This window comes from Oncorhynchus clarkii, chromosome 1 (genome assembly GCF_045791955.1).
Source record: "Oncorhynchus clarkii lewisi isolate Uvic-CL-2024 chromosome 1, UVic_Ocla_1.0, whole genome shotgun sequence".
Lineage (NCBI taxonomy): Eukaryota > Metazoa > Chordata > Actinopteri > Salmoniformes > Salmonidae > Oncorhynchus > Oncorhynchus clarkii.
The window spans coordinates 55516948-55543063 of NC_092147.1; the positions used below are offsets into that span (position 1 = coordinate 55516948).

Sequence of the window (26116 nt, forward strand, 5' to 3'; positions counted from 1 at the left end):
GAAGAAGTAAAACACATGAACAAACAACCTGATTTATCCTAGTTTGAAATATACAGTATAATCCTATTTTGAGCAGAGTACAGTATCCAGCAGGGATGGTGATCAATTCAATTTCAATTCAGTCAATTCAGGAACAATTATTTTCAATGGAAAATTGTAATCGGATTTGTAGTTATTTCCTGAATTTAAATGGACTAAGAGTGAAAAATGCTAATTATGGTGTTACACCCTATCCTGTCCACCGACTCACCGTGATACTGTCAATCTTGAAAAGGGTGAGGGCGGCTGGCGATGTGTCCGGGTCGAAGCGATACGACAGCTGGTTGAGGTTGTCCGCCGACTGCGCCTGTACCTGCACCACCTCCGTTCCAGTGGCGATGTTCTCTAGGAGTGACACCTCGTAGCCCGCCGAAAAGAACGCCACTGCCTCGTCCAGCTCATTAAGTAAGGTCACGTAGACCGTGCAGAAGCCACGGTGGAACGGCGGTGCCTGGTTAGTAGCCGACACGTTCATCAGGTAGCTGGTCTTGGTCTCGTAGTCTAGGTAGTCTACAGTGGTCACCAGGCCCGTGCTCACGTCCACATCGAACTTATGGTCGGACCCGGAGACGAGTGCATAGGCCACCGCCCCGCCATCACCTGGATGGAGTGGTGGGAAGACAGGGAGGAGGTGAGGGAGTTGCAGGGCAAGGTGTAAAGGGAAGGAGGTTTGGAGAAGGGATGCAAAACAAGTGAGAGAAGTGAACAAACAAAATGTTTTTTTTTCTTTAAGGCCCAATGCAGATGTTTTTATCTCAATATGAAATCATTTCTGGGTAACAATTAAGTACATTACTGTGATTGTTTTCAATTAAAATGCTCAAAAAGTAACAAAAATGAGCAATTTCTCAAGCAAGACTTTTGCTAGGGCTGTCTGGGAGTGGTCCGAGTGGAGAGGGCAAAACTGAAAGCTAGCTGTTATCTTTCTCATTGGTTTATTAACTACTACTGATGTCACCAGGCAGGCCAAAACTCCATCTCACCCAGGCTAAAATTTCAGGAGGTCTTTTCAAACAACTTTTACACTAAAACTGAGTACGTAGCCATGCATTGTTGCTACACACACCTATCTAAAATGTCCAACCACAATATAACCAAAAATCTATATTCTGCTCTAACAAAGAGACATTTCCAACTTTCCATGACATGTGGGCAGGATATGGCATAATTACGTCCTCAGAGGTGATGAAGACCAAAGTTGCAGTGTTTGGTGACTGTCAACATCACAGCAACAGTTCTCCCACACAGTGTTTGTGCAACACATTACAGGACGGGAAGTGGATAGAGGAAGCCCACACAGAATAGCAGAAGTAGAGGGTTAAAGGCCACTCAGATTAATGACGCTCAGCTAAATGCCAGTTTCAGACAGAACAATACAACTCAGCATAAAAGCTGTATGAGAGTCATATAACACCAATAACTATGGAGGCGGGGAGAGCCTTCTAACACCCCACTTCATTGGCTTACTGAGGGACACCCCTGTACCATGATGTACTACACTACCCATAATGCTCTGTACAGCATATTCCGTTTTATTTTAGTAAAGATGTTCTGAAGCTGACACAATGTTGTCCTGTCTCTTTATCAATCAATACTAGTATGTATATGTATGTACATTACACTGTATTTATTATCAATAATACCAGCTTGTACAGAGGGCTATGGGTACTGTAGTACATTATGTTACACCGCAACACCCACCGGTGTCGGGGTCTGTGGCTCGGACTACGATGACAGAGGTGCCAATGCCAGCGGTCTCCCTTAGGCCCAGTCGGTTGTACTGCTGTTGGGTGAACACTGGTGGCTCGTCGTTGGCGTCTTCCACATACACTATCACCTGTAGAGGGAAGACAGAGGGACTGAGAGTCAATGAAGTATAACTGGACAACTACTCACAAGTTTAAAGTTGCCCTTTGTGTTATACCCCAACAGCTCTCTCCCTTTTGCCCCATACTCTACTCCAGCCCTATACTCTAATATGTTCTGTCCCACACCCTCATCTCCCAATACACAACCCTCTCTCTCCTTTGTTATTTTCTGAATCCTGCCACATATCCTCTCCCTTTTCCTCCCTCATGTATGACCCCAACAGTCTCCTCTTCAATGTTCTGCCATATCGCCTCTTCCCCCCTCCTTCCCCATCCCCTCTTCCTCCCCTATCTCCTGCCTCACCCGTACAAAGCTTCTCATCCTGCCCTGGTCCCTATTTGTGGGCCTCCACCTCTAGCCCTGTCCCCTCTCCTCCCCATCCCTTTTCAATTCTCACCCGTATGGAGCTCCTCACCTCCAGCCCTGTCCCCTCCCTTCCTCTCCTCTGTCCTCTACCCAGTCTCCCACTACCCTCCCCTGTATCCTCCTTCCATCCTCACCCATACGGAGCTCCTCACCTGCCCTGTCCCCTCCCTTCCCCTCCTCTGTCCTCTACCCAGTCTCCCACTACCCTCCCCTGTATCCTCCTTCCATCCTCACTCGTACGGAGCTCCTCACCTGCCCTGTCCCCTCCCTTCCCCTCCTCTGTCCTCTACCCAGTCTCCCACTACCCTCCCCTGTATCCTCTTTCCATCCTCACTCGTACGGAGCTCCTCACCTGCCCTGTCCCCTCCCTTCCCCTCCTCTGTCCTCTACCCAGTCTCCCACTACCCTCCCCTGTATCCTCCTTCCATCCTCACTCGTACGGAGCTCCTCACCTGCCCTGTCCCCTCTCTTCCCCTCCTCTGTCCTCTACCCAGTCTCCCACTACCCTCCCCTGTATCCTCCTTCCATCCTCACTCGTACGGAGCTCCTCACCTGCCCTGTCCACACCCTTCCCCTCCTCTGTCCTCTACCCAGTCTCCCACTACCCTCCCCTGTATCCTCCTTCCATCCTCACTCGTACGGAGCTCATTATCCTACCCTGGTCACTGTTGTAGGCCTCCACCTCCAGCCCTGTCCTGTCTCCCGACCCTGTCTGTCACGTCCTGACCTTAGTTCCTTTTTTATGTCTCTGTGTTAGTTTGGTCAGGGCGTGAGCTGGGGTGGGCATTCAATGTTTTTGTTCTATGTTTTGTATTTCTGCTTTTGGCCTGGTATAGTTCCCAATCAGAGGCAGCTGTCAATCGTTGTCTCTGAATGAGAACCATACTTAGGCAGCCTGGTTTCGCCCTTGAGTGGTGGGTAGTTGTTTTCTGTTTAGTGTATGTCACCTTACGTTATGTTATGTTACCTTATGTTTCGTTTCTTTGTTTTGTGTGTTCAGTCTAATAAATTAACATGGACACTTACCTTGCATACTGGTCCGATCCTTCCTACTCCTCCTCAGACGACAAAGAGATTCGTTACACTGTCTCCCCTCCTACTCTGTCCCTCTCTCCCTCTCTCCCTCTCTTCCCTCCTACTCTACTTACCCGTACGGAGCTCCTCATCCTGCCTTGGTCCCTGTTGTAGGCCTCTACCTCTAGCACGTGGGAGCTGCTGCTCTCTCTGTCCAGAGCCCTCTGGCCCCGCGTCACGAGCCCCGAGAGCTCATTGATGTTAAACAGACTTTTACTGTTTCCTACACATGCAGACAGAGAGAGAGAGATAGGGAGACACACACATAGAGAGAGGGGGGGGGGGGGGGGGGTGGTGGCGGAGAAAGAGGCAGAGAGAGGGGGATGGGGTGGGGGGGAGAAAGGGGTGGAGAGGGGAAGGGGAGACAGACAGAGAGGGAGTGGTGTGAGAGAGAGAGAAATGGGAAGAGAGATGTTAGCTGCGGATTAAGAGTGATCGCGGATGGAGGATGGTCATGAGGGTATTGGTATAGATTCAAATATTAATACTAGAATATTACCAACAGTAATTTGATACTGCATTTTGTAAATGTATCATTGAGCTTTCAAATGGCTAATACAGTATGACTTCAAATAAACTGTTATGATTATGCATGCAGGGTATGATTAGCGTGCAGGGTTGTTGTTAACAGTCTTTTGTGTGTACTTGTTTTGTGCGAGCAAGTGTGAAAAGTATCTCCACCTGGCGACTGGGAAGTTGTACTCACCAGAGAGGATCTTGTACAAAACCCTGCCGTTCTCGCCCTGGTCTGCATCTGTGGCCTGCACCTGCACACACAAACACAGAATAAAACTTAACACATATTTATAGCACAGCCATATGCAGCCATTATACTAATTTACAATCACAGCGACTTGAAACCACATGAATAGGCCTACATAGCTACATAAACATTTACACACTCGCACACAAACACATGCATGCCCACAGACACACACGCTGACATTCAAATGTACCTACAGTGAGGGAAAAAAAATTCTGATCCCCTGCTGATTTTGTACGTTTGCCCACTGACAAAGACCTGATCAGTCTATAATTTTAATGGTAGATTTATTTGAACAGTGAGACACAGAATAACAACAACAAAAAATCCAGAAAAACGCATGTCAAAAATGTTATAAATTGATTTGCATTGTAATGAGGGAAATAAGTATTTGACCCCCTCTCAACCAGAAAGGTTTCTGGCTCCCAGGTGTCTTTTATACAGGTAAAGAGCTGAGATTAGGAGCACACTCTTAAAGGTGCTCCTAATCTCAGTTTGTTACCTGTATAAAAGACATCTGTCCACAGAAGCAATCAATCAATCAGATTCCAAACTCTCCACCATGGCCAAGACCAAAGAGCTCTCCAAGGATGTCAGGGACAAGATTGTAGAGAAGAGAGGGGTCCTGCTTCAGTCTCATTAGCTTTATAAAGAGATGTGGAGAGGAGAAGAGAAAGAGGAGGAGAGGGGTAACCAGGAGAAAAGAGAGTGGGGGGTCAGAATGTTGAGTGATGAATAGGATATTACACAGTGGAACGCAACACTTTGGCTATAAAAGTCGTGCAGAACATCCCAGTCCGTGTTAGCTAAGCTTAGATGTTGTGATTGTAAGTATTTGCTGTGTTAGTGCTCGTACACGGTGTTGGAAATTGAGCCCATTGTTTTAGGCTCTCCCAGCTCTCTGTCCCCTCTTTCTTCCCTGTGCGTTCCCTAACACTCTCTCAAAGAAGCAGAGTAAGGGAGAAAAGTTGATACTGGAAGAGACTGAAGAAGTTAGAGAATATTCTAGTGTGTGTGTATATAAAATGTGTAAATGTGTTTATGAAGTATACTGTATGTTTGTTTGCTGAAGTGGTTACATGTGTTAGTTTGTTTATATGTGTTATGCCCAAATGGGTGTGTGTGTGTGTGTGCGTGTGTAAGTGCATACATCTAAGTATGGAGTGACAGTCAATGTGAGAGAGAGAGTGGATGTTGGACAGTGGAAGATGTCTGAACTCTCTGGAGTTTGTGGTTTGTTTGTGCGTGTTTGTCCTTTGTGGTGCTCACATCAGTTAGCCTACAGATGAAGAGAATAGAGAAATGTATAGGGAATTGGATAGTAATGGGTGGATGAAACACATGGAGAGACCACACAAAGAGAGAAAAACGGCATAAAACTGTGATACTATTTACTGATTGTTAACTAATCTTGAGGAAATGAACTGAACTGGATTATTTACGTATTGATTTGAGACCCACAGAGAGAGGATTTGTTGCAGTGTAGGGAGAATGGTGATCTCTTTCTCCCTGAGTATGAGTATTACATTTGCTTTAGACTCTAACAGTACAAGAAGCAGAAAATAGCAAAACTGGAGAGATAGAGGTAGAATAGTGTGAAAACTTGGTAGAGTAGTGTGTGTTACAGGTGGCAAGTGTGTGTCGGTATGTCTATACTGTAAGAGAGCTTCGATTCAATATCTTGTGTCTGAGTGTGTGTGTGTGTGTGTGTGTGTGTGTGTGTGTGTGTGTGTGTGTGTGTGTGTGTGTGTGTGTGTGTGTGTGTGTGTGTGTGTGTGTGTGTGTTTGTGTGTGTGTGAGTGTGTGTGTGTGTGTATGTGTGAGTGAGAAGGTAAAGACTAACGAGACGATGGATGCTCCAGTGACCTTTCCACACAGCTTCACTGTCATTTTGTTTTAAGAATAATTTAACGTCCCAATGTGTTTCCCCTTAAACTGATAAGGCAAGCTTTGTCCTCATCAAATTAAAGACTATGACACTTACAAATGCTATTGTGCAAGGGAGGGGGGCAGAAGGAATGAGGGGGGTATAGCGGGTGGGGGGGTTGGGTATAATTTGGGGGGGGGGGGTGCATTTTTAAGAAACCCAATTTGTATTACATTGCAGAAACCCTGTCAAGCAGCGACTGTTGTGTAGTCATTAAAGTAATAGCTACCCAATCGGTACAAATGCCAGGTGTGTGTGTGTGTGTGTGTGTGTGTGTGTGTGTGTGGTGTGTGTGGTGTGTGTGTGTGGTGTGTGTGTGTGTGTGTGTGTGTGTGTGTGTGTGTGTGTGTGTGTGTGTGTGTGTGTGTGTAAATGCACATTTGATTACCATGCAAAGCTTGGAATAGCCAAACAGCTGAAGCTTTGGAAACACCATGTGTGTGTGTGTGTGTGTGTTGCAACTCCTTCAGAGTATGATGGTAATAACCCCTACTAAAAAGGCCTAAATCAACTTGGTTTGGCTTGGCCAATAAGGCAAGACATTTCATATCAAGAGACCTGCTGTGTGCCCGAGCACACACACTCACACACAGATGTCCACACACTTCTCAGCTAACCTCATTCTCATGCCTTTCCCTTCCAGAACTTGGCGAACACAACAATAAACACCAACAGTGATCCAGAGGTCAACATCTACATCACCTACTTCACAGAGCCACCACTACATTTCAACCTCTACAGCCTCCCCATCTCCCTCTTCCCCTACCCTGTACTGCTGTGTAGCACTCAAATCTGTAATCATGAAGTGCTTTGAAAGGCTGGTTAACGGTATATATCAACTCCATCATCCCAGACCCACTTCAATTTGCGCACCACCCCAACAGATACATAGATGACACAATCTCAATTGTACTCCACACTGCCCTCACCCACCTAAATAAGAGGAATACCTACGCCATAGTGCCCTCCAAGCTCGTCATCAAGCTTGGGACCTTGGGACTGAACACCTCCCTCTGCACCTGGATCCTGGACTTCCTGACAGGCTGGCCCCAGGTGGTGAGGGTAGAAAAAAACATCAAGTTGCTGATGATGCAATGGTGGTAGGCCTTGTCACTGGCAATGATGAGAAAGCCTACAGGTAGGAGGCCAGTAACCTGGCAGTGTGGTGCCAGATCAACAACCTTTCCCTCAATGTCAGGAAGACCAAGGAGCTGATCGTAGACTACAGGAAAAGGGGGGCGAGCATGCTGTAGTGGAGCGGGTCGAGACCTTCAAGTTCCTCAGTGTCTGAATTACTAAGGATTTCAAATGGTCCACACACAAGCACACAGTCATGAAAAAAGCGCGGCAGTGCCTGTTGCTAGAACTTGTCAAATTCTGCCCTGGCTATGTAATGAAAGAAAAAAACCTATGCTATGCAGGGTATAACACTACATGACCAAAGTATCCAACACCATCCAACCATATCATCCAACATCTCATTCCAAAATCATGGGCATTAATTTGGAGTTGGTCCCTCTGCTACAGCAGCCTCCACTCTTCTAGATGTTGGAGCATTGCTGCAGGGACTGGCTTCCATTCAGCCACAAGAGCAATAGTGAGGTCAGGCACTGATGTTGGGTGATTAGGCCTGGCTCACAGTTGGCATTCCAATTCATCCCAAAGGTGTTCGATAGGGTTGAGGTCAGGGCTTTGTGCAGGCCAGTCAGGTTCTTCCACACCGATCTCGACAAACCATTTCTGTATGGACCTCACTTTGTGCACAGGGGCATTGTCATGCTGAAACAGGGTAAGCACCTTCCCCAAACTGTTGCCACAAATTTGGAAGCACAGAATCATCTAGAATTTCATTTTATGCTGTAGTGTTTAGATTTACCTTCACTGGAACTAAGGAGCCTTGCCCAAACCATGAACAAAAAGCCCCAGACAATTGTTCCTCCGCCACCAAACTTTACAGTTGGCACTATGCATTGGGGCAGGTAGCATTCTCCTGGCATCCACCAAACCTAGATTAGTTTGTCAGACTGCCACATCGGTCCTGTTCTGTGAGTTTGTGTGGATTACCACTTTGCAGCTGAGCCTTTGTTGCTCCTAGACGTTTCCACTTCACAATAACAGCACTTACAGTTGACCAGGGCAGCTCTAGCAGGGCAGACAATTTACGAACTGACTTGTTGGAAAGGTGGCATCCTATGACGGTGGCACGTTGAAAGTCACTGAGCTTTTCAGTAAGTCCATTGTACAAAATATAAATAGTAAAGTACAGATACCCCACATTACAAGCTAAGTCATACTTTAAAGTATTTGTACGTGTGCGTGCGTGTGTGACATGTGCGTGCATGCGTGCGTGCGTGCGTGCGTGCGTGTGTGTATATGTATGTGTGTGTGTATATATAGAAAGTCAACCCTTTCAAAATGTTCAACTTTTGTTGCCTTTCAGCCTGAAATGAAAACACATAAAATCAGACTTTTTCCCGGCTTTATTTGCACACAGTATCCCACAATATCGAAGTGGGAAAAAAATCTAAAGAACTCTGAACATTCATTACAATTAAAACATTAAAATACCCTATTTAGACAAGTGAACACCCCCTTTAGTTAAGAACCTTTTTCTTAAATTACAGTCATTACACTCTTTGAACATGTTTCTACTAACCTTGCACACCTAGACTGTGCAATATTTGCCCATTCTTCCTTGCAGAAGTGTTCAAGCTCAGTCAAATTGCATGGTGACTGCTCAAGGACTGGGCTCTGACTAGACCACTCAAGAACGTTCACCTTCTTGTACTTCAGCCACTGTACGGTTGCTTTGGCGGTGTGCTTTGGGTCATTGTCATGTTGAAACATGAACCATCTTCCCATTTTCAACTTCATGGCAGAGGGCTGCTGGTTCTCCTCAAAAATGTGTTGGTATTTTGCACTGTCAATTTTCCCTTCTATCCTGACAAGTGCTCCTGTCCCTGCTGAAGAGAAACACCCCCACAACAGGATGCTGCCACCGCCATGCTTTTTTACTGTAGGCATGGTGTTCTTTGGGTGGAAAGATGTATCGTTTTACGTTCAGACCAAAAAGTTCAATTTTGGTCTCATCTAACCACAGCACATTTTGCCACATGGCCTCGAAATCTACAAGGTACTTTTTAGCAAAGCTCAAACAAGACCAAATGTGGCTTTTTTTGAGGAGTGTTTTTTTTTCTTGCCACCCTCCCATAGAGGCCAGATTTGTGGAGCGCTTGTGATATTGTGGTCACATGCACTAGTCTTTACCATAAAGGCCTGAAGCTTCTTCAAAGTCACCATTGGCTTCTTGGTAGCCTCTCTGATCAGTCTCCTCCTTGCCCGGTCATCTAGTTTGGAGGGACGGCCTGATCTATGCAGGGTCTGGGTGGTGCCATACGCCTTCCACTTCTTAATAATGGTCTTAACTGTGCTCTGAGTGATAGACAAAGCCTTTGAAATAGTTTTATATCCATCCCCTGACCTGTGCATTTCCACAACTTTTGATCCACCCGTAGTGGATTCTTTGCTTTGAATTGCACTACTAAGCATTGGAGTCCTCCATGAATAGCTGCTTTTATTCTGAACTAATCAAAGTCACTACAATTGATTACAGATGAAAGCCAATTAGCTTGATTTGTGATCTGGAAGGTGGTTAGTTTTTCCTCAGCAAGTTTGCAATTGCAATTCTAAGGGGGGGTTTCACTTATCCAAATAGGGTATTTTACTGTGTTACTTGTTTGTGTGTGTGCGTGCGTGTACAGATGTAGGATATTAATTTGAGCCAGTTTGCTACAGCAGGAGAATAGGAAATGGGAATTATTATGCAGATTATGATTCATGAACATTTTTGTATAGGTTTATACATTTACATTATTTTCCATGACACATTTCAGAAGCCTTTTTAATCTTCAAATCAAATTGCATTGCAGGAAAGTTCTGATGCAACAGGGTGACTAAATTAAGAACATGCATCTATCTATGTGTGTGTGTGTGTGTGTGTGTGTGTGTGTGTGTGTGTGTGTGTGTGTGTGTGTGTGTGTGTGTGTGTGTGTGTGTGTGTGTGTGTGTGTGTGTGTGTGTGTGTTTCAGCCTGCCTGGGTACCTGCAGGATGCTGGTTCCTATGGGGACATTCTCTAGTATGCTGGTCTCGTAGCTGTTCTGGAGGAAGATGGGTCTGTTGTCGTTCACATCCAGTACTTTTACAAACACTGTGGCTGTGCCTGTCCTCCTGCTGCCTGATGGACCATTGTCTGAGGGAGACACACATTCACACATTACAACACTGTGTGTATGTGTCTGTCAGTTTCTGAGAAACTGGGCCATTGGACATATTTTTATGTTTTTTTATGACACAACTACATTTTTATTACATTTCAATAATTTCACAACTTACAATGCATTCATTGGTTGCATTTCAACTAAAGTAAGTCAAGATCTTTGCAAATAAAACCAACTGTATAATCTAATCATTAAAATCATACATTAGAAACCAATCCCTTCAATCCCTCCTGAGGTAATGACATGTGTACTCTCTTCTTCTCTCAATCCCTCTTCTTCTCTCCCCCTCTCTCTCTTCCCCTCTCCACGCCTAAATTAGTATATAAAACATTAAGAACACCTGCTCTTTCTATGACATAGACTGACCATGTGTATGCTATGGTCCCTTATTGATATCACGTGTGAAATCCACTTCTATCAGCGTAGATGAAGTGGATCAGATAGGTTAAAGAAGGATTTTCAAGCCTTGAGGGTGAATGGGCAAGACAAAATATTTAGTGCCTTTGAACGGGGTATGGTAGTAGGTACCAGGCGCACCGGTTTGTGTCAAGAACTGCAACAGCTCAACAGTTTCCTGTGTGTATCAATAATGGCCCACCACCCAAATGACATCCAGCCAACTTGACACAACTGTGGGAAGCATTGGAGTCAATTTTAGGAAGGTGTTTCTAATGTTTCGTATACTCAGTGTATACACACAGTGAAGTGTCTGAACAATCGTATCAGCACACACAGAGACACCCCAGAACAACTCAGATGTACTTAAAAGTTTCAAGAAAAACAACAACAGGAAACCTCAAACCTTGGCTGCATCCCACAAATGGCAGCCTATTCCTTACAAAGTTCACACCATTGAGCCCTATGGGCCCTGGTGAAAAGTAGTGCAGCACATAGGGAATAGTGTTGCATTTGGGATGCAGACCTTATTGTTCTCTCTTTGGTAAGATGATGAAAAGAAACTGAGACAACACTTTACATCACTGAAGACTTGCACGCATCCCTTCTCACTTCTCAATCTCACAGATGTATAAAAGGATTGTAGCTTTGAACCAATTTATTTGAAGTTTGAAATCGTACGGAACATGTACACTGAAACAAGCCCAAAATTGAACAAATACAATTGTTCTAAATACACAGAGTAAAAAGAAAGATGAAGAAGAATAGTATAGGGCTAGGACTGAAAAATAATTTTATAGGGCTAGGACTCACCGATAGCCTCTATGACCAGTGTGTATGCAGCCTGTGTCTCTCTGTCCAGGGCAACCACAGTCCGGACCACACCATTTCTGAAGCCAACACTGAATTTACCATCGTGGTTACCACCTGCAGAACACAACACACAGATGGTGGAAAATTACATGTAAATCTCGACTATTCACTTATACACATGAATGAAAGCACGTCTGCATGCACACACACACTACACTCTTAGAAGAAAAGGTGCTAAGTAAAACCATACAGGGTTCTTCGGTTTGTCCCAATAGGGGAACCCTTTTTGGTGCTGGGTAGAATCCTTTTTAGAGGTTTCTATCTAGAACCCTCTACAAACGGTTCTTCAAAGAACCCACTGTATATAGTTCTACCTTGAACCCTCTATGAAGGGTTCTATCAATAACCATTTTATAATCTAAAGGTTCTTCCTAGAACCCTCTATGAACAGTTCCACCAGCCTTAGTAGCCTTTAAAATTGTATGACTTATGACAATACATTACATATATGAGACCTTTCTTTGAGGGCCTAGTTATATGTTAACACAGGTGTGTTAGGAATCTCCTGGCTTACAGGCCACATCAGGCCTGCAAGTCACATTAAACTGGCTTGCAAAGTGATGTGTATCCAACAAGTAGAATTGTTAATCGCCCGCAACCTGCATTCAGAATGACTATTAGGTTAGGGAAGATTGAATAATGAGACTACCTCCATCATCTAAACAGGAACAACCATCTCGAATTACTAACATATTGGAGTAGTTTAGAAAATGGTATGTTATTTATCTTTGTGTAGCATAAAATGTATCAACCAATCAATTTACACTTCTCAAAATATCACTGCAATATAGCATGCTGGGAAATATTATATACAGTGCCTTGCGAAAGTATTCCGCCCCCTTGAACTTTGCGACCTTTTGCCACATTTCAGGCTTCAAACATAAAGATTTAAAACTGTATTTTTTTGTGAAGAATCAACAACAACTGGGACACAATCATGAAGTAGAACGACATTTATTGGATATTTCAAACTTTTTTAACAAATCAAAAACTGAAAAATTGGGCGTGCAAAAATTATTCAGCCCCCTTAAGTTAATACTTTGTAGCGCCACCTTTTGCCGACTTACAGCTGCGATTACAGCTGTAAGTCGCTTGGGGTATGTCTCTATCAGTTTTGCACATCGAGAGACTGACATTTTTTCCCATTCCTCCTTGCAAAACAGCTCGAGCTCAGTGAGGTTGGATGGAGAGCATTTGTGAACAGCAGTTTTCAGTTCTTTCCACAGATTCTCGATTGGATTTAGGTCTGGACTTTGACTTGGCCATTCTAACACCTGGATATGTTTATTTTTGAACCATTCCATTGTAGATTTTGCTTTATGTTTTGGATCATTGTCTTGTTGGAAGACAAATCTCCGTCCCAGTCTCAGGTCTTTTGCAGACTCCATCAGGTTTTCTTCCAGAATGGTCCTGTATTTGGCTCCATCCATCTTCCCATCAATTTTAACCATCTTCCCTGTCCCTGCTGAAGAAAAGCAGGCCCAAACCATGATGCTGCCACCACCATGTTTGACAGTGGGGATGGTGTGTTCAGGGTGATGAGCTGTGTTGCTTTTACGCCAAACATAACGTTTTGCATTGTTGCCAAAAAGTTCAATTTTGGTTTCATCTGACCAGAGCACCTTCTTCCACATGTTTGGTGTGTCTCCTAGGTGGCTTGTGGCAAACTTTAAACGACACTTTTTATGGATATCTTTAAGAAATGGCTTTCTTCTTGCCACTCTTCCATAAAGGCCAGATTTGTGCAATATACGACTGATTGTTGTCCTATGGACAGAGTCTCCCACCTCAGCTGTAGATCTCTGCAGTTCATCCAGAGTGATCATGGGCCTCTTGGCTGCATCTCTGATCAGTCTTCTCCTTGTATGAGCTGAAAGTTTAGAGGGACAGCCAGGTCTTGGTAGATTTGCAGTGGTCTGATACTCCTTCCATTTCAATATTATCGCTTGCACAGTGATCCTTGGGATGTTTAAAGCTTGGTAAATCTTTTTGTATCCAAATCCGGCTTTAAACTTCTTCACAACAGTATCTCGGACCTGCCTGGTGTGTTCCTTGTTCTTCATGATGCTCTCTGCGCTTTTAACGGACCTCTGAGACTATCACAGTGCAGGTGCATTTATACGGAGACTTGATTACACACAGGTGGATTGTATTTATCATCATTAGTCATTTAGGTCAACATTGGATCATTCAGAGATCCTCACTGAACTTCTGGAGAGAGTTTGCTGGGCTGAATAATTTTGCACGCCCAATTTTACAGTTTTTGATTTGCTAAAAAAGTTTGAAATATCCAATAAATGTCGTTCCACTTCATGATTGTGTCCCACTTGTTGTTGATTCTTCACAAAAAAATACAGTTTTATATCTTTATGTTTGAAGCCTGAAATGTGGCAAAAGGTCGCACAGTTCAAGGGGGCCGAATACTTTCGCAAGGCACTGTATGGTTATTGGTAAGACCCTTCTTGCCTTCCAAATAATTATTCTTTCCTTCCAAAGAACCATCAATTAACCCTTTCTTCCAAAAACCCATTCTCAGGATGTAAAAGGTTATAGGATAGAACCCTTTGACTTACAAAGAACCCGTGTCTTCCAAAAAGGGTTCTTCTGTTTAAAACAGCTCTTAGTAGAACCATATCCCTCCGCAAAGAACCCCTTGGGAACCCTTTTTTTCTAAGAGAGGTGTATTATGTGAGTTTCCTACTCCTTGTGTATGTGTGTACACTACATACACAAGGAGTAGGAAATTCACATAATACACCTCTACGTCTTGCCCAACCACTCTAGAAACACACACGTGTTGCCTAACCATTCACTCACACACTACACACACACACTCGCAGACGCACACATTTGTGGCTGCCATTGCTTTAGTTTGACCTCTGACCTGTGATGAAGTAGCTGAGCTCAGCGTTGAGGCCGGAGTCGTTGTCGAAGCAGTTGAGGTGAGCCACCACATCGTCCCTGGGGACGCTCTCCTGCAGGGACACATTGTACACTTTGGGGAAGAATGTGGGGGTCTCGTCGTTGGCATCTAGGACTGAGGGACATAGAGAGACAAGACAGAAAGACAAACAGACAGACAGACTGAGTTATCATGTTTTCATATTCATGAATCATGCTCAGTAGGCGTACAAGACAAGCAACACATTTAGTAGATTCTCATTAGTTTCTCAGCACTTCTAAAATATCTGCTTCAGACCAGAAGGTTATACTCTGAAAATCTCTGCAATATTTTAATCTATCTTTACATGGTGTAAAGTTTCATAGCTTCTGAAAGTAGGTTTAGTGTTCTAGGATCAGGTCCCCACTATCTTAGTTATTATGTCCTGAAAGGCAAAACTGATCCTAGACGAGCAGTTCTACTCTGAGATGCTTTATGAATATGGGCCCTGACTATTGCATACCTGTGATGGTGAGGGTGCTGGTGGAGGTGCGCGGGTTCTGCCCTTGGTCGTATCCCACAATCCTCAGGTGGTACAGGCCAATCTGCTCACGGTCCAGCGTTGCTGTGGAGTACAGCACGCCCGTGGTGCTGTTGAGATAGAAGTCAAGGCGTGGCATGCCCACCTGTAGCGCCATGGTAACCATACCATTCTCCTCCTCATCAGGGTCATCCACCTGGATCTGAGGGAGGAGAGGAGAGAGGGATTGAGGGAAAGGAATGGAGAGGGAGAGAAAGAGACAGGATGAAGGGAGAGGACAGAGAGGGAGAGGAGAGGAGGAGAGAAAGAGGAGAGGAAGGGAGGGAGGAGAGGAAAGGGGAGTTGTTAGGGTGAGAGGGGAGAAGAATAAGAGGTGTGTGGATAGGAAACAGAGGGGAGATAGAGGGAGAGAGAGATGGAAGTGGTGTGGTGAGCAGAAGTGAGAGGATGACATGACAGACAGATACAGAAACAAAGGAAATCTTCAATTAGCCTTCACACACACACACGCTGTCATGATATCTGATTAATCTGCCACACATGCATGCATTGATGAGATATCATGGAATGATAAATCTGATAATATCTTGTAATGGTGGGCTAACCTTGAACACAGAGGATCCACTAGGCAGGCCTTCTGGCACCTCGGCCACAAAGGGCAGGTTAAGGAAGGTGGGGTCGTTGTCATTCAGGTCCAGCAGGTTGACGTACACCGTGGTGCTGAATGAGGAACGTAGCGGAGGTCTGCCAACTGGAGGAGGCGCCAGAGGAACAAACACGGCATTTACAAGAGCACAAAACACCAATAAAAGTTTCACCATCAATATTAAAGTAGCAAGAACATTTTGTTGAAACAGTGTTATTGCTGAGACTCACATATAAACTGCCACTGTAATTTAGATACTGATGCTATAGGCTGACAGATTTACACACTCTTCAGCCTCAGACAGACACACATACACACAAATACATGAATAGACAGACTGACGTCTCAGTCACAGCTAGCCAGCCAAACAGACAGACAAATAGACACGTAGATCGACCGACCGACTGACCAAACGATTGACACAAAAAAAAGAGTTCTGGCCTAGGTTGGGACTCACTGTCAACAGCAGACACAATGATGGTCCTCATGAGCAGTGTGTCTTTGGGGTTGGAGCTCTCTCTGTCCAGCACAACCCCGCTGGTCCTGATCTTCCCTGTGCTGCTATTGATGGTGTAGAAGGGGTTCTCTGGGCTGATGCTGTACACCACTGTCCCATTGTCCCCATCGTCTGGGTCTATCGCTAGCACCTGGGGGGATTTATGAGGGGGGTGAGGGGAAGGGGAAGTGGGGAGAGGAGGGAGTGGAGGGAGTGGAGAAGAGGTGGGGGTTGGGGGCGAGGAGAGGAGAGGAAGGAAGGAGGAGGCAGGGTGAGGAGGGGGTAATGAGTGAGAAGAGATAGGAAGAGAGAAGAGAGCATAAGAAATAAGGAGTTAGGGGAGAGAGGAGGAATGAGTCTTAGGGGGCTTTCACACCAAAATGGTTTGGTACGTTTTTTCTGAACTCTAGTGCGTTTTCCCCCTTATTTTGGTTCGTTTGGACTGATGTGAACAATATATCCGCACTCAGGAGCACACTAAACAAGGCACCGTGGTTCGCCCAAAAACGATGGTCTCACTGTGGTGCGTTACGCTGCCGGAGAGAACACAGTACAGACGAAACACAGAGTTGAAAATTATTATTGATTGTTTGACTGCAAGCGTGTGATGAAATGCACGCAGCATCATAACTTGAGATCTCTGAAACATTCTGTGAGTAGCAGCACATTGATGAGTGCATTCGATGCAGATTAGGAAAAGGCAGAGGTGTATGTTTCATGATTAACTCATGGTGTGATTGTGGTAATGTACAAGAACTCAGGCAATTTTGTTCACCCAAGAATAACTCAATCACATACCTCCCGAGAGAATTCTCTTTGGTCATTGTCACAGCAGTGTAAAGCATTAGAAAACTATTTTGCAATTATCTTAGTAAAGCTGAAAAATGTTGTGCTGATTAAAGAAGCAATAAAACTGGCCTTCTTTAGACTAGTTGAGTATCTGGAGCATCAGCATTTGTGGGTTCGGACTTTATTCTGATACTCGTCAGTCTATTCTTGTTCTGAGAAAGGAGGGCTATTCCATGCAAGAAATTGCCAAGAAACTGAAGATCTCGTACAACGCTGTGTAGTACTCCCTTCACAGATCAGCGCAAACTGGCACTAAACAGAATAGAAAGAGGAGTGGGAGGCCCCAGGTGCACAACTGAGAAACAGACACCTCACAAGTCCTCAACTGTCAGCTTCATTAAATAGTACCCGCAAAACACCAGTCTAAACTTCAACAGTGAAGAGGCGACTCCCGGGATGCTGGCCTTCTGGTAAAGAGACTACTTGCTGGCTCTAAAGTCAGCACACTGCTGTGACACACCACAGCCCACCCCACTGAAAGTGTGTGAAGATAACACACCCAGACAAACCTGTAAACTAGGGAAGTTTGAGGAACTGTTTCCAGGCCGAGATGGCCTAGTTATGTTATGTTCAGTTCATACTGCCTCGGGGACTTTGTTGAGAAGACCTATTCCAGTTAATACACAGCTTAGAGATTTAGATGAACACAGTTGTTCATCGGGGGAGGGTGTTGTAACATTAATAATGGGTTACAGAGTTAATGTTTACAGCTAATTCACTAAGCTGTATCTAAATATTTTTTTTAGAGTACCAGTCAAGTTTGGACACACCTACCTACACATTCAAGGATTTTTGTAATTTTTACTATTTTCTACATTGTCGAATAATAGTGAAGACATCAAAACTATGAAATAACACATATGGAATCATGTGTTAACCAAAACATTTTTGACAAATCTAAATCTATTTTAGATTTTAGATTCTTCAAAGCAGCCACCCTTTGCCTTGATGATAACTTTGTCATCAAAGTCTGTCATTCTCTGGATTTATGGTGCTGTCAAGACAACTGGGAACTCTGGAAAAAAATAGCTCCGACTGGGAAAATACTTTTTAACGTCATCCAACTCTGAATTCCAAGTTGGGAACTCTGGTGTATTTCTAGAGCTCCTTCCTGAAGATTACTGACATCATGATTCACCTTGTTTTTTTTTCAGAGTTCATAGTTTTCTTGAAAGCACCATAAATCCAGAGAATGCCACATTTTGATGACAAAGTTTGATGACAAAATTTGCCCACAAGAAGAACCGCAGTGCCACTTTCCTGTTCAAGTGAGCACAGCACTTGCTCACTGTTCAAGTGAGCACAGCACAACAAGAGTCCAAAAATGCGTTGTATGTTGCTGCATCAATGATGTAATATGCTAGGGAAATATGTATACTGTAAAAAGTAATACAAAGTTTGTGTTGTGTAGAAAGCTGTTAGTAGCCTATGTCATTTGGTCCCTTTCCCCCTCATAGAGTAACTTAGCCTACTGTTCTGAATTGGTGGTGCACATGTAGCCTATAACCTGTTTTAGAGAAATGTAATCATTGAATATTGTAAGTGCTTCATTGTCTGCTTATATGCCCCCTTTATTTATCCTACGGTTCTGACTTGGTGTACAGGGAGAATACTGTGAGAATGGCCCATGTTCTGAATTCTGTCACTGTACATTTCAAAAGTGCTGAACAAATAGCTATATTGACTACGTCCGTCCTTACTCACTCATTAATGTCTTAATCAAAATTACGGATTGCCTCTTATCCGCTCGTCGTCCCTTTTTATTTTATTTTTATGTCACCTTTATTTAACCAAGTAGGCCAGTTCTCATTCACAACTGCGACTTGGCCAAGATAAAGCAAAGCAGTGTGACACAAACAACACAGACACATGGATTAAACAAACATACAGTCAATAACACAACAGAAAGTATATATACAGTGTGTGCAAATGAGGTGAGATAAGAGAGGTAAGGCAATAAATAGGCCATAGTGGCGAAATAATTACAACTTAGCAATTAAACACTGGAGTGATAGACGTGCAGAAGATGAATGTGCAAGTAGAGATACTGGGATGAGGTAGGTGGATGGGCTATTTACAGATGGGCTATGTACAGGTGCAGTGATCTGTGAGCTGCTCTGGTGCTTAAAGTTAGAGAGGGAGTCTCCAGCTTCATTGATTTTGCAATTCGTTCCAGTCATTGGCAGCAGAGAACAGGAAGGAAAGGCGGCCAAAGGAGGAATTGGCTCTGGGGGTGACCAGTGAAATATACCTGCTGGAAAGCCTGCTACGGGTGGGTGCTGCTATGGTGACCAGTGAGCTGAGGTAAGGTGGGGCTTTACCTAGCAAAGACTTATAGATGACCTGGAGCCAGTGGGTTTGGTGACGAATAAGAAGCGAGGGCCAGCCAACGAGAGCATACAGGTCGCAGTGGTCGTTAGTATATGGGGCTTTGGTGACAAAACAGACTGCACTGTGATAGACTGCATCCAATTTGCTGAGTAGAGCCAAAGTCAAGGATCGGTAGGATAGTCAGTTTTACGAGGGTATGTTTGGCAGAATGAGTGAAGGATGCTTTGTTGCGAAAAAGGAATCTGATTCTAGATTACATTTTGGATTGGAGATGCTTAATGTGAGTCTGGAAGGAGAGAATACAGTCTCACCAGACAACTAGGTATTTGTAATTGTCCACATAGTCGAAGTCAGAAAAGTCCAGAGTAGTGACGGTGGACGGGTGGGCAGGTGCGGGCAGCGATCGGTTGAAAAGCATGCATTTAGTTTGACTTGCATTTAAGAGCAGTTGGAGGCCACGGAAGGAGAGGTGTTTGGCATTGAAGCTCGTCTGGAGTTAGTTAAGTGTCCAAAGAAGGGACAGAAGTACACAGAATGGTGTCGTCTGCATAGAGGTGGATCAGAAAATCACCAGCAGCTAGAGCGACATCATTGATGTATACAGAGAAAAGAGTCGGCCCAAGAATTGAACCCTGTGGCACCTGTATAGAGACTGCCAGAGGCGCTCCGATTTGATACACTTTACTCTGTCTGAGAAGTAGTTGGTGAACCAGGCAAGGAAACCAGATTGCATAATGGAAATGGTACGGTGGGATTCGAAATGTTCGATGATCTGTTTGTTAACTTGGCTTTCAAAGACCATAGAAAGGCAGGTTAGGATAGATATAGGTCTGTAACAATTTGTGTCTAGAGTGTCTCCCCCCTTTGAAGTGGGGGATGACAGCGGCAGTTTTCCAATCTTTGGGGATCTCAGACGATACGAAAGAGAGGTTAAACAGGCTAGTAATAGGGGTTGCAACAATTGTGGCGGATCATTTTAGAAAGAGAGGGTCCAGATTGTCTAGCCCGGCTGATTTGTAGGTGTCCAGATTGTGCAGCTCTTTCAGAACATTGGCTGACTGGATTGCTAAGGGGGGTGCGGGGCTGTTGACCAGGGTAGGGGTAGCCAGGTGGAAAGCATGGCCAGCCGTAGAATAATGCTTATTGAAATTCTCAATTATCGTGGATTTATCGGTGGTGATAGTGTTTCCGGAGTGAACCAAGGGCTATATCTGTTCCTGGTTCTACATTGCTTTTTAATGGGGTATGCTTATTTAAGACGGTGAGGAAAGCACTTTTAAAGAATAACCAGGCATCCTCTGCTGACGAAATGAGGTCAATATCCAATATCCGATACCCGGGCCAGGTCGATTAGAAAGGCCTGCTCGCTGAAGTGTTGTAGGGAGCATTTGACATTGATGAGGGGTGGTCGTTTGACCACAGACCCGTTACGGATGCAGGCAATGAGGCAGTGATTGCTGAGATCCTGGTTGAAGACAGCAGAGGTGTATTTGGAGGGCAGGTTGGTTAGGCTGATATCTATGAGGGTGCCCGTGTTTATGGATTTGGGGTTGTAGCTGGTAGGTTCATTGATAATTTGTGTGAGATTAAGGGCATCTAGTTTAGATTGTAGGATGGCCGCGGTGTTAAGCATGTCCCAGTTTAGGTGACCTAACAGTACGAGCTCTGACAATAGATGGGGGGGGGGGTAATCAATTCACATATGGTGTCCAGGGCACAGCTGGGGACAGAAGGTGGTCTATAGCAAGCGGCAACGGTGAGAGACTTGTTTCTGGAAAGGTGGATTTTTAGAAGTATAAGCTCAAATTGTTTGGGCACAGACCTGGATAGTATGACATAACTCTGCAGCCTATCTCTGCAGTAGATTGCAACTCGGCCCCCTTTGGCAGTTCTATCTTGTCGGAAAATGGTATAGTTAGGGATGGAGATTTCAGGGTTTTTGTTAGCCTTCCTAAGCCAGGATTCAGACATGGCTAGGACATCTGGGTTGGCAGAGTGTGCTAAAGCAGTGTATAAAACAAACTTAGGGAGGAGGCTTCTACTGTTAACATGCATGAAACCAAGGCTTTTACAGTTACAGATGTCAACAAATGAGAGCACCTTTGTAATGGGAGTGGATCTAGGCACTGCAGGGCCTGGATTAATCTCTACATCCTCAGAGGAACAGAGGAGGAGTAGGATAAGGGTATGGCTAAAGGCAATAAGAACTGGTCGTCTAGTGCGTTTGGAACAGAGAGCAAAATGAGTAGGTTTCTGGGCATGGAAGAATAGATTCAAGGCATAATGTACAGACAAGGGTATCGTAGGATGTGAATACAGTGGAGGTAAACCTAAGCATTGAGTGACGATGAGAGAGGTATTGCCTCTAGAGACACCATTTAAACCAGGTGAGGTCACTGTATGTGTGGGAGGTGGAACAAAAGGGTTAGCTAAGGCATATTGTACAGGGCTGGAGGCTCTACAGTGAAATAAGACAATATTCACTAACCAAAACAGCAATGGACAAGTCATATTGACATTAGGGAGAGGCATGCGTAGCCGTGTGATCATGGGGTCTAGTGAGTAGCTAGGCGAGCTGGAGACACAGCGATTCAGACAGCTAGCGGGATTGGTGTTGCAGGCTAGCAGAAGGGCCTTGGAGGGACGTCACGACGGAAGAGTCAGTTGTAGCCCCCTCGCAGACCTGTTGTGACAGATAGCTAGTTAGCTGGCTAGCTTCTGTTGGGGGTTCCGGTTCTAAAGTAAAGAAAATAGCAGATCCATACCACATTGGGCGGGTTGCAGGAGAGCATGTTGGAGTTGAGGTTTAAAAAATACATGCAACGAAAATGCGAAGAAAAATGATACATTCACGGGACAAGACAAGACGAAGACAAAGACACCTGACTGCTACGCCATCTTGGATTTAAACTTTTTAAAAAGGCAGTAAATTAGGCTGAATAATCTGTTTCGCTGCCAGAGAAGGCTCCGCTGATAGCCAGGTGTAGCAGTGGTAAGGATTCACTCCATGGTGCTGAGAAGAAAGCTCTGCTGTAGGGACTCTTCATGTAGGCCTAACAGTTTGTGGGCACCGTTTGTCACCGTTATAGTGTAATTAATGTATTATTTAGTGTTGTGTAGTGGCTTTGCTGGCATGCATAATGTATTATATATACTTTTTTGCTTCACAAAGATTTACATGCTAATATCGCCAATGCGTACATATTATTTTGAATTCATGTCTCAATGAAAATTCAACTTCACCTTCAGATTAATTCCTTATTGGCCCTAGGCCATTCTGCTTGCGTGATTAGTTTTCCTTGAAACAGCACCACCATTCATTCATCCAAACAAAACCATATTATTATTATACACTGCAGATTTGCTCAGCTTACATTTACAGTGAGGCAGTGCTGTATCATGAATACAGTCACAGGTGATTTGTACAGAAACATGATGATATTCTTATGAAGGTCAGTGATAATTCAGATGGATCTATTAGCAGGCATAGTCCACCTGTGACGGCCAATACAGTACGGCTTGGAACACTGCACGTCCATACAGCCTTTAAAAAACCAATTACCTTTAAAAAAAGGTTTTAACAACGGCTCATAGAAAGGCAGAGACTGTGAGGGAACACACAAACACACGCACACTTGTATTTTTTGTATCATTTTTTAGTTGTATTGTTTGTATATCATTGTATTTTGGTGACTGTCCTTATCTATCAGCGTATCAGACCCCGGGAAGAGTAGCTGCTGCTTCTGTTGAAGTTAATGGGGATCAAAATAAACAGGTAAATGGGTTGACTTGTCCTCTGCTATCATGTCGGGCCGAACAATGCCATTTACCTGTGACTCACATGAGGTTGGTGGAACCTTAATTAGGGAGGACGGGCTCATGGTATTGGCTGGAGTGGGATAGTTGCAATGGTATCAAATACAGCAAACGCATGGTTTACATGTGTTTGCTTTTCAATTCGCTCCGTTTCAGCCATTATTATGAGCCGTCCTCGACTCAGCAGTTTCCTCTGCTGTTACTATTCACAAAATCCATCATGGGGGAAGTTAGGTACTGTGGTAAATGTATTCCTTTTATGGAAATGTATGCATGTTTAAATCATTATATAGTTCATAAACAAGTTACGTAAATGTAAGACCTTTTTAAAGTTGTTCTAGTGAAGATATATTCAACTCTTACCCTACGAGGTCTGAAGTCTGCTGTCTTTCTGTTAATTGCACCCTAGAAATTAATACACAAATAAAATGTTTTAAGTGAATTATTAGCTTTTGTCTAAAGAAGAAAAAAAGTTAAATAGACCTGTTAAATAGAAGGCTTTTCAGCATAAGCAGCTAATAATTTTAGATATCAGTATGAAAAATAATATTGTTTTTGAATTAGGTAAGTAACCTCAGTAGAGATTAGATTACCTACTGTGTGTGTGTGTGTGTGGTTTAGAAAACCATCTGACTGTAGATGTGCTGAATGTAAATGAGTGTCTTGGGTGGCCGGCTGGATGGAGTATGGTGTGTGTGTGTGTGTGTGTTTGTTTATGTTGTAGGCTCTAACCTTTGCCCAGGGTACTGCAAACAAATTCACCGGCTCACTGGGCTCTGCAGGTGTCGCCCCATTGCCATGGTAACACACAGCGGGCAGGGGCACACATCAACCCAATTATGGGACTGTATGGCACAGGAGAGGTGGCCTTATTGACCTTTGATCAGAGGGGGGGAGAAGAGAGATGGGGAGCACCGTCTCCATCGCTGAATGTCTAAATCACTGTTTCTCTCGCTCTCTGCGTGTGTAACTGTCACTCGATGCTCCTCAAGTGCATCCAATGCAATGGAAAAGTGGCAAATTTAAAGTACATATGGAGGAAGTGAAGAGAGGGAGAAATACAAAAAATCTGTGTTCCAACACCACTTGTTCTCTCCTCTCTTCATCTCTCTTCCTCTCTCGTTTCTCAATGATGGCTGAAGTGCTCAAATCAAAGATAGATACACATGGAGGGAGAGAGGGAGATCATGAGAGAAACACATTTCAGTGTGTCCACCACCAGTAGATCTCATCACTCTATTCCTTCCCAGTTCCACCATGGATGGAGAGAAGAGAGAGAAAAGCAGAAAGACAAAAATATTTTGGTGCCAACCCCCACTCTTTTTCTTTCCATTCTCTACTTCTCTCCATTCCTCTCGTTTCTTCCTCTTCAGCCCAGCAGCAGAGTAATTTGCAATGCGTTTGACTGCAGTCTACATTTTAATTAGCGATTGGACCCCCTTAATTGCACTCACCGGTGCCTTGTTAATTAATGGACAATTAAGAGTTCATTAGTAACATTTTGCCAAAGACACCAATGAGGGAGGAAGGGATAATAATATCAAAATGTTCACTTAATATGACCTAAACTGTGACTTACAGTAGTTGTAGAGTGTATTGGCCAAAAATAAAAGTTTGGTCTGGTGGCCTGGGGTGGTCTAGCTGATTGCTTTCAACCACTCCCCCGGAACTTATTATTCTAAACTTTTTGGGCTGGTGCTAAGGGGGGTGCAATTGTCAAACGCATGTTAGTTTGCAATTTCGCCATTTTTTATTTTATTTATTTTTATTTCACCTTTATTTAACCAGGTAGGCCAGTTGAGAACAAGTTCTCATTTACAACTGCGACCTGGCCAAGATAAAGCATAGCAATGTGAACAGACAACAACAAACACATTGTTACACATGGAATAAACAATAAACAAGTCAATAACACAGTAGAAAAAAGAAAAAAAAGAGTCTATATACATTGTGTGCAAAAGGCATGAGGGAGGTAGGCGAATAATTACAATTTAAATCAAATCAAATCAAATTTTATTTGTCACATACACATGGTTAGCAGATGTTAATGCGAGTGTAGCGAAATGCTTGTGCTTCTAGTTCCGACAATGCAGTAATAACAAGTAATCTAACTAACAATTCCAAAAATACTGTCTTGTACACAGTGTAAGGGGATAAAGAATATGTACATAAGGATATATGAATGAGTGATGGTACAGAGCAGCATAGGCAAGATACAGTTGATGGTATCGAGTACAATATGTACAAATGAGATGAGTATGTAAACAAAGTGGCATAGTTTAAAGTGGCTAGTGATACATGTATTACATAAGGATACAGTCGATGATATAGAGTACAGTATATACGTATGCATATGAGATGAATAATGTAGGGTAAGTAACATTATATAAGGTAGCATTGTTTAAAGTGGCTAGTGATATATTTACATCATTTCCCATCAATTCCCATTATTAAAGTGGCTGGAGTTGAGTCAGTGTCAGTGTGTTGGCAGCAGCCACTCAGTGTTAGTGGTGGCTGTTTAACAGTCTGATGGCCTTGAGATAGAAGCTGTTTTTCAGTCTCTCGGTCCCAGCTTTGATGCACCTGTACTGACCTCGCCTTCTGGATGATAGCAGGGTGAACAGGCAGTGGCTCGGGTGGTTGATGTCCTTGATGATCTTTATGGCCTTCCTGTGACATCGGGTGGTGTAGGTGTCCTGGAGGGCAGGTAGTTTGCCCCCGGTGATGCGTTGTGCAGACCTCACTACCCTCTGGAGAGCCTTACGGTTGAGGGCGGTGCAGTTGCCATACCAGGCGGTGATACAGCCCGCCAGGATGCTCTCGATTGTGCATCTGTAGAAGTTTGTGAGTGCTTTTGGTGACAAGCCGAATTTCTTCAGCCTCCTGAGGTTGAAGAGGCGCTGCTGCGCCTTCTTCACGATGCTTTCTGTTGTGTGAGTGGACCAATTCAGTTTGTCTGTGATGTGTATG

At 44.0% G+C, this 26116-nt stretch overlaps 1 protein-coding gene across 1 annotated transcript in view; it reads right to left on the minus strand.

Moving 5' to 3' along the window:
- Positions 1-26116, minus strand: part of LOC139409029 (cadherin-related 23) — a 611517-nt gene that overhangs the window by 184746 nt on the left and 400655 nt on the right. The window contains exons 21-30 of the mRNA XM_071153685.1: positions 16112-16301; positions 15614-15759; positions 14991-15210; positions 14471-14623; positions 11527-11640; positions 10141-10289; positions 4055-4115; positions 3423-3571; positions 1741-1876; positions 251-639 (exon numbers count right to left, since the gene is read on the minus strand). Coding sequence (XP_071009786.1) covers positions 251-639; positions 1741-1876; positions 3423-3571; positions 4055-4115; positions 10141-10289; positions 11527-11640; positions 14471-14623; positions 14991-15210; positions 15614-15759; positions 16112-16301 — 1707 coding nt within the window. The remainder of the gene's footprint in view (positions 1-250; positions 640-1740; positions 1877-3422; positions 3572-4054; positions 4116-10140; positions 10290-11526; positions 11641-14470; positions 14624-14990; positions 15211-15613; positions 15760-16111; positions 16302-26116) is intronic.